An 8,907-nucleotide genomic window follows, 5' to 3' on the forward strand; every position below is an offset into this window, starting at 1 on the left:
TAGGGACAGTACTGATGGATCAATGCAGTCAGTTCTTTGCCATTAATAAACTTGCCATTCTTTCTTGCCTTGCTTTTTGACATTGTTTCCATACTTGTAAAATTCTCTAAAAGATGTGCCTTGGACAGTAGACTCTAGAGGTGTGGGTATTGGAATCTGAACTCCTTGGAGAAATAGTTTGGATTTTGCCCTGTGCCACCCGACGCTAACGCAAACCCCCTTCATCTGCCAGGAGGCAGGCGTGGCCTTCTGCTAGCCCCTGTACATAAAGACTGTTTCTATTTATCCTGTTCAGTGTGTGTCCTGTAACAAGTCATTCAAGAAACTCTGGTCCCTTCATGAACATATCAAGATTGTTCATGGATACGCAGAAAAGAAATTTTCCTGTGAAATTTGTGAGAAGAAATTCTATACCATGGCTCATGTGCGGAAACACATGGTTGGTGAGTTCTTCCTGCTGTTCCCTTGCCCCTCAGTGTGCTTCATGCTCCGGACGGGGCGGGATACGAGGCACGACCTTCCTTTCCTGGGCTCTGACCCAGGAAGCCTCACCAGCCTGCTGGTGTGCGGGCCCATGGCGAGCAAGCAAGTTTCACCCCGTCCCACATGGTGCTTTGTTCCCCTCCCGGAACACCACAGGCACGCGCAGCCTCACAGAGGAGCAGGGAGACGGTCTTGGGCACTGAGTTACCACCCGACGCCTGTCTTTTGTCGTCCGGGCTTCCGGGTGCTTATTTTGAAAATAAGTGTACTCTGTGTTGCAGCGCACACAAAAGACATGCCCTTTACATGTGAGACCTGCGGAAAATCCTTCAAGCGTAGCATGTCCCTCAAGGTGCACTCCTTGCAGCACTCTGGAGAGAAGCCCTTCAGGTGTGAGGTAAGGGGCGTGCAAGCCCTGCGATCGGCCCCCATGTGTGTGGTGAAGCAGGGCAAGAGCGGTGGTCTGTGTGTGGCTCAGGGAGCTGGCCACAGGCCGGTGAACCAGCGGGGGCCCACTCTTGAGTGCCATGCGTCACCACATGGTGAAGTAGTGACTTGGGATCATTTATTGTTATTTTTTTTTTCTTTTTGAGTCACACCCAGTTATGCTCAGGGGCTGCTCCTGGCTCTGCACTCAGGAATTACTCCTGGCAGTGCTTGGGGGACCGTATAGGATGCTGGGGATTGAACTCGGGTCGGCCTTCTGCAAGGCAAATGCCCTACCCACTATACTATCGCTCCGGCCCTTGTTCATCATTATTTTTCGCCCTGCATGGAATAGTGCTCAGGAGTCCACCAGGGTCATGCCTGGCAACGCTCAGGGGCCATGCCATGTTAGGGATCCAACTCAGGGCTTTGAGTGTGCCAGCTGTACACTCCCCACAACCTCCCTTGGAAGCTATTTCCTTGGCCCTTTTATTCTGTTTTGTTGTGCTGAGGATCCAACCCAAGGCCTCACACATGCAAGGAAGGCTCTCTACATTCCTTGCCCCAGAAGTTGACATTTTTTTAACAGTCTGTTCTCTCTTAGGTTAAATTTAGGAATAGCGTCCTTTGAGTTATTCTTCCTTTCAGGGAGGTTGGGTGTGCTTTGGTGATAATTATATGAGAACATTTCCTTTTATTTGTTTGCTTTTGGGGGGGTTGGCCACACCCAGTGGTGCTCAGGGAATGCTCCTGGCAGGCTCAGGGGACCATATGTGGTACTGAAAATCAAACCCAGGCTGGTCACATGCAAGGCACATGTTCTGCCCACTATGTAACTCTCTAGCCCAGTTCCTTTTTATTTGTCACTGAGCTGCAGAAATAGTTGACAGAAGCAGATTTTAGTGTGAAAACTGGAGCAGGTCTCCAGGACTCTGTAGGATGGGCTCAAGAAAAGCTCCTCCCAGCGACTATTCTCAGGTCTCCTTTGTGTCCCATGCAGAATTGTGATGAAAGGTTCCAGTACAAGTACCAGCTGCGCTCCCACATGAGCATCCATATTGGACACAAGCAGTTCATGTGCCAGTGGTGTGGCAAGGACTTCAACATGAAGCAGTACTTCGACGAACACATGAAGACACACACTGGTGAGAACTGGTCGGGAACAGGACTGGAGGTTTCAAGCATTTATGGATGCTCGTCTTTGCATCCATTTATTTAAAAATCTAAACCACAAAGCTCCATTCTAAGTGAAAATTCTACTTTAAGTAAAACTGATTAGGCCCTTGTAAGTATTTTTAAGCGAGTTGTTGTACTTATTTACTTGGGGAATAGGAACTCCTGAAATTGTATACAACTTGCTTTATGTATTGGCTTTTGTTGTTTTTTTAATTTTTTCCTAAGGAAAAGATTCCAGACCTTTAAGAACTAGAGAATACTGCTTGAACTAAAATAGCTTCTCAATATTTTTTTAATAGCACAGCGGGTAGGGCGTTTGCCTTGCAAGTGGCCAATATGGCCGACCTGAGTTCAATTCATCTGCCCCTCTCGGAGAGCCCGGCTAGCTACTGAGAGTATCTTGCCCGCACGGCAAAGCCTGGCAAGCTACCTGTGACATATTCGATATGCCAAACACAGTAACAGTTGTCACAATGGAGACGTTACTGGGCCTGCTCCAGCAAATCGATGAACAATGGAAGGACAGTGACAGTGACAGTACTGAATTTGATTTACCAAAAGTCACTACTTTACGATTACCTCTAAATAAGGCTAAAATAATTTTTAACTGCTTTGTATTTAGAGGTATATGTTCCGTAGCATGGATCTGAATCATGGAAACCTTTGATTATCCAACTGGCTAAAGTAATAATTATCATCATTTCTTAGTCTAAATTTGCCTTTGTTGGATCAACTCTGTACACAGACTGAACAGTAACAAGCATTTTCCAGCATTCTAAGTAAACTCTTACTGTAGAATTCTAGATTCTGTTAGTCTGTCGAGTAGCAGGGCTGCCGAGAACCACAAGAGATGATATACTGTGTTGCACACTGGTTTCCTGAGTTGGGGCAGACACAAGCCTAGAGCAGCAGAGTCACTGCAGCTGCTCCTGCCCATGTACAGTACTGACCACTCAGGGGACAAAGGATGAGTGATCACCTGCTGCTTCTGCTGCTTCTCTGAGGTTTTTGTTGTTGCCGAGTTTTTTTTTTTGTTTGTTTTTTGCGGGGGTAATGCTCAGGGGTTACTCCTGGCTCTGCATTCACGAATTACCCCTGGTAGTGCTCAGGGGACCATATGGGATGCTTGGGATCGAACTTGGGTCGGCTGCATGCAAGGCAGGTGTCCTATTCTGGCCCACACTTGCTTCTTTTGCTTTTCCTTGCTAAAGGAGACTATAGTTCAAAAGTAGTGATGGTGATAAGAGTAAGAGTAAGGTCCTCCTGTTGTTCATCGATTTTCTCGAGCGGGCCCAGTAACGTCTCCATTGGAGACTTTGTTGTTACTGTGTTTGGCATATCAGTATGTCATGGGTAGCTTGCCAGGCTTTGCTGTGCATTCAAGATACTCTCGGTAGCTTGCCGGGTTCTCCGAGAGGGGCAGAGGAATCGAACTTGGGTCGGCCATGTTGGCTGCGTGCAAGGCAAACGCCCTACCCGCTGTGCTATCTCTCCTGCCCGGTGATGGTGGTAATAATGATACTTTATTTAAAACAGCAGTGGTTAAAATAACATTGTCTGCCACTCTACCAGGTAATGCTCCAAACATTTTTTCTCTCCCACTTATCACAATGACCTACTATTATTACCTTCATTTTTCAGGTGAGGCGGCTGAGGTTCAGAATTTAAATAATTTTTCCAAGGCCATGTGACTGACACCACATACTTAATGATTTTAATATAAATTTTCTGTAGCATGTCATATAATAGAAGGAAACATGGACATGGAGACATTGTAAGAGCAAAAGGCACCAGCCTGTAGCCTGGTTCTAAGCTCCCGGGATTTTTCAGGATACTGCTCAAGCAGATCAGGATCAAAGTCAGCATGTGCTAAATAGTATTCATTCCAGTTCATGATATGTAAATAAAATTGCTTATTTTATTTGTAGTGCAAAGTTGAAAAGTCTGTGTGGTTAGTACGTTAGAACTCACAGCAGTGTATTCTGCTTAAGGGAAAATTTGTATTACAAGGTAAAATATGTTAAGGAGTTGTTAGGGCCAGGGAATTACAGCCAAGGAAGATAATGGAGTGATTTCAGTGACAAGTAGCATATTTTGCCAAATCTAGTAAGCTTCAGTTATAAAACAAACTTGACTTACTGCTTAAAAAACGTTCAACTTAAATCCTGACCTGGCATTTATTATACGGCATATGCCAGTCTTAGAGTTAGTGATTATTTCTAGCTAAAGAGATAAGAGACTGGGTATGGTGCTTGTCTTGAACAGCACCAACCTGGATTCAATTGCCAACACCCTATGTAGTTCCTCAAACCTTGCCAAGAGTTATCTCTGAGCACAAAGCCAGGAATAAGTCCTGAGCACTGCCAGGTTTGACATTCTCCAAAAAAAAGAATAAATTTTATGAATATTAATAAAGTTATTAAGAACCCACAAAATGATGCTACTACAGTAAGCAAGAATTAAATTATCCCTAGGTTTACAGAGTTTATAGTCAGATGGTGATTGGGGTGATATATAGGTCAAAGTTTGGTGATAAAAGCGTGAGCATGAAACTGAAAAAATGTTGACCAGAGTTTGATGAAATGGGGCATTGGGGAAGGCATAGCAGGAAATATTTTAAGACATAACATTAGAGAGCCACAAGCAGGTACCGGATTAGTGAGAAGGCAGGATGGGGGGGACAAAACACAAGACGTGTGAAAATGGCTGGCCTTTATTCTATGGACAGTAGAGCATTCTTGAATAGTTTTGGTAGAGCGTGACATAATGTATCTGGAGGGTCGTGTGGAGGTGGGTTAGGTGGATGCACGTGGAGGGGGCTAGAGCCTAGCTGGTGAAGCCAGGCAGGTGGACTTCGCAGTAATGTGGATGGATGGTTGTGATGAGACAGACTGCAGTATTAACAGTGAATAAAATTAAAGTGATGCTGAAATAGAGTTGAACGATCTTGATGGCTGACTGGATTCAGTAGTGTGGGAAGGAAAAATCATAGGTTAATCCCAGATTTAGGTTGTAAATTCTCATCAGCAAAGAGGTAGGGGGCAGGGAAGGTGTAGCAGGTTTGCTGGGTAAGACAGGAGGATTTAATTTTGCTCTGGCAGCTTTTGAGATACCTGTGGGGGCTTTTCAGTGAAGAAGTCCAAAGGCAGTTTGACTGGTGAGCAAAGAGAGAAATTTAAATTTATTTTTTATTTATTTTTTTTTATAATTTATTTCTTTGGGCTGGAGCGATAGCACAGTGGGTAGGGCGTTCGCCTTACAAGCAGCCAACATGGCCAACTCGAGTTCGATTCCTCTGCCCCTCTCGGAGAGCCCGGCAAGCTACCGAGAGTATTCGATATGCCAGACACAGTAACAACAAAGTCTCCAATGGAGACGTTACTGGGCCCGCTCGAGCAAATCGACGATCAACGGGAGGGCCTTTACCTTTTTTATTTCTTTATTGAATCACTGTGGGAAAAGTTACAGAGCTTTCGGGTTTAGGTCTCAGTCATGTAAATATCAAACACATTTCCCTTTACCAATACTTATTTTTAACCGCAAACCCCAATAGAACCCCACCTCCCACCCCTCCCAATTCCTGTGAGGCAGATGAGTTCTAGTTAATACTCTATCTACTTTGACAAGATACATTGTTTCGATAGAAGATGCACAATTATTGTTTAGAGTTTACGACACCCCCCCCAATCAGACATGCTGAAACAGTGTTGTGAAATGATTTGCTTTCTACAACTTGGTTTAAGAATAAAATGTTTTGGATTTCTGCTATTTTACTTATTAACCCTGGAAGAATTTCTATTAAAAGTTAGATAGTTAAGAGATTGGTTTCTGTGCTCTGGAGTCGTGGCCGTGCCGGAGAGCCGCTCGTGGGGGGCAGCTGGCGACCTCGGTCGGGCGTGAAGGACGGCCCATTACGCCCCCCTTCCCATGAGGTCTCTGCCGCTCCCACCCCCGGCTCAAACCTGCTGTCCACAAGGCTCCCGTGCGGCCGCCATCTTTCTTTCCAGAGGGGAGCGGGCGAGTGGAGAAATTTAAATTTAAAGGGTATGAGAGGAATACAGGGTAGGTATGCAGAAGCGGTACCAGTGATACTCTTAGTAAGTGACTAGAATGCAGTGCTTGTTGCCCAGGTTGCTTTTTCCTTTCAACAGTGCAGAAGGAAATTAGCCAGGTGCTTGCTTTATTTCTTCCTCCCAGAAGATTCTCTTTTCTTCATTTATAAAACCTTTTTTTCTTTAGACTCATTCCAGGGCGATTTCTTCCAGTTAGGTTAGCTTTAGCTACATGCAAGAGTTAGGCAGGGAGGGGGCTGGAGAGACAGCACAACGAGTAGGGCGTTTGCCTTGCATGCGGCCAACCCAGGTTCGATTCCCAGCATCCCATATGGTCCCCTGAGTACTGCCAGGAGTAACTCCTGAGTACAGAGCCAGGAGTAATCCCTGTGCATCGCCAGGTGTGACCCAAAAAGCAAAAAAAATAAAGAGTTAGGCAGGGAGCCAGAGAGATAGTACGGCAGGTAGGGTTCTTGCTTTGCATCTGCACAACCTGGATATTATATTTGGCATTCCATAAGGTCCCATGAGCACCACCAGGAGTGATTCCTGAGTGCAGAATCAGGAGTAACCCCTGAGCATCACCAGCTGTGGCCCCCAAAGTGAAACATAACAAAAACTCAAACAAAAAACATCCCTCCCCTCCACCAAAAAAAAAAAAAGAAAATAAAATAATTAGGTCGTATCTTTCCACTTATTATCATACATTCTTTTCCACTTACCTCAATGAACTTAATGGATATAGTAAGATCCAAGAGACTGTTTCCTAGCTCTTAATTAAAATAGGTATTTCTGGGCCAGAGCGATAGTACAGAGGGGCACTTGATTTGTCCATGGCCAACCAGGGCCCATCAGGAGTGATCCCTGAGTGCAGAGCCAGGAGCAAGTCTTGAGCGCCACTGGGTGTGCTGCCCCTTTCCCCCAAAACATCACCAGTCACCAGGCAGGAGTGATCCTTGAGCACAGCCAGGTGTGCCCGTCCCCCCACCCCCCTGAAAAGAATGCTAACAACCCTATCTCATATGGTGGATAGTTGCTGTAAGGGTAATAGGTGGTAAGTGGACTGTCTGCAGAGGAGAAGGGAGCAGTAACTGAAGTGACACGTGGCCCTCCCCAGCCTTCCCTGTGCCCATGGACATTGGGAAATGGCGTGGGGCCATTTTTGACAGTCAGAACCTCCTGGGGTCCTTACGGACACTGGTGCTGAATGACCCTCGATGCCACCTCCCCCAGCTGCTGAAAAGGTTCTGCTGTTGCTCCCAAGGGCACACACACACTGCAGGCTGAGTGGTGCTCTTTGTCAGAAGATGAGGCAGGCTGGGCTTCTGGGCGCCAGAACCAGGAAGCCAGCTCCCTGCTGACGAGGCCCAAGAGACATGCCAGCTCCACCATCTTACTCTGGCTTGGAACTCAGAAGTCGCTCAACAATGACCACGCTTGATTTTTGAGGCAGATTCATCTGTAGTGCCAGTCTCCATCCGCGGGTAGCCTTTCTGCTGGGATGTGCCTGTTCCCTGCCGTTCCATTGCTGCCATGAGCTCCTTCCTGCTGTCCTCTCTCTGGCCCATCACACCCCCTCTTTGTAACCCAAGCCCCTATGGTCGGTCTATGTAAGTCTTGGAGGGTTTTGTTTGTTTTGATTTTTGGCGGCCCCCGGAGATGCTCAGGGGTTCCTCCTGGCTCTGCACTCAGGGAGCACCCCTGGAGGTGCTTGGTGGGGGACCATATGGGATGCCGGGGATCAAACCGAGGTTCGTCTCCTGCCAGGCAAGTGCCCTCCGTGCGGTCCTGTCGCTCCCGCCCCAAGTCAGAGGTGAAGTTTTGCTCCTGTCTGCCCATGTGTGTTCAGTCCCAGCCTGGGGAGTCCCGGCCATGACTCCAGCGCAGGGAAGCTGTGGGACGGGTGCTGATCCATCTCTTGACCTGTGTCCATCCCAGGAGAGAAACCCTTCATCTGTGAAATCTGTGGCAAAAGCTTCACCAGCCGCCCCAACATGAAGAGGCACCGCAGGACCCACACGGGCGAGAAGCCCTACCCCTGTGACGTGTGCGGCCTTCGCTTCCGCTTCTCCAACATGCTCAAGGCCCACAAGGAGAAGTGCTTCAGGGTGACCAGCCCCGTGAACGTGCCGCCGGCCGTGCAGATCCCCCTGACCAGCGCCCCAGTGGCCGCGGCCCCAGCGGCCGTGAACACGCCCGCCGCCCCCACCCCACCGCTCAACATGAACCCCGTGAGCACCACGCTGCCCCCGCGGCCCCTGCCGCACCCCTTCTCGCACCTGCACATCCACCCGCACCCGCACCCGCACCCTGCGCACCACCTACCCATCCCGCCCGTCCCGCACCTGCCCCCGCCGCCCGCTCTCTTCAAGAGCGAGCCTTTAAACCACCGGGGCCAGGGCGAGGACACCTTCCTGCGGCACCTGGCCGAGAAGAACAGCTCGGGCCCGCACCACTAACGCCCGCACCTGGGTCCCCACGCGTGCACGCGCGCTGCCCCGCGGCTCCCGCTGCTTGCAGGGGTCGCGGGGGCGACCGCCCCGCCGTTCCCTCCTGTCCTCGGGAGAAGCAAGAAGACTACCTACCGCTCAGGAGGGCACGGCGGGCCAAACCAGGGGAGCCACCCGGCGCAAGGCCGCGGCGCTTTGCATTTTCTGGTCGGACTTTTATAAATTTGGAATTCGCAGACCTGCAGGATTTTATAATTTCATATCAGCTGATGAGGTATGCTTGCTTTTATATCCTCGACTTCCCCTCAAAGAGGGGTTAG

General features: G+C 48.6%; 1 protein-coding gene across 1 annotated transcript in view; it reads left to right on the top strand.

Moving 5' to 3' along the window:
- ZNF652 (zinc finger protein 652) overlaps positions 1-8,622 on the top strand; it is a 57,835-nt gene extending 49,213 nt beyond the window's left edge. The window contains exons 3-6 of the mRNA XM_056127263.1: positions 296-443; positions 765-880; positions 1,910-2,054; positions 8,076-8,622. Of these exons, the coding sequence (XP_055983238.1) occupies positions 296-443; positions 765-880; positions 1,910-2,054; positions 8,076-8,596 (930 nt within the window). The 3' untranslated portion in view covers positions 8,597-8,622. The remainder of the gene's footprint in view (positions 1-295; positions 444-764; positions 881-1,909; positions 2,055-8,075) is intronic.
- The last annotated feature ends 285 nt before the right edge of the window (positions 8,623-8,907 follow it).

This window comes from Sorex fumeus, unplaced genomic scaffold (assembly GCF_029834395.1).
Source record: "Sorex fumeus unplaced genomic scaffold, SorFum_2.1 ptg000063l, whole genome shotgun sequence".
Taxonomy (NCBI): Eukaryota; Metazoa; Chordata; class Mammalia; order Eulipotyphla; family Soricidae; genus Sorex; species Sorex fumeus.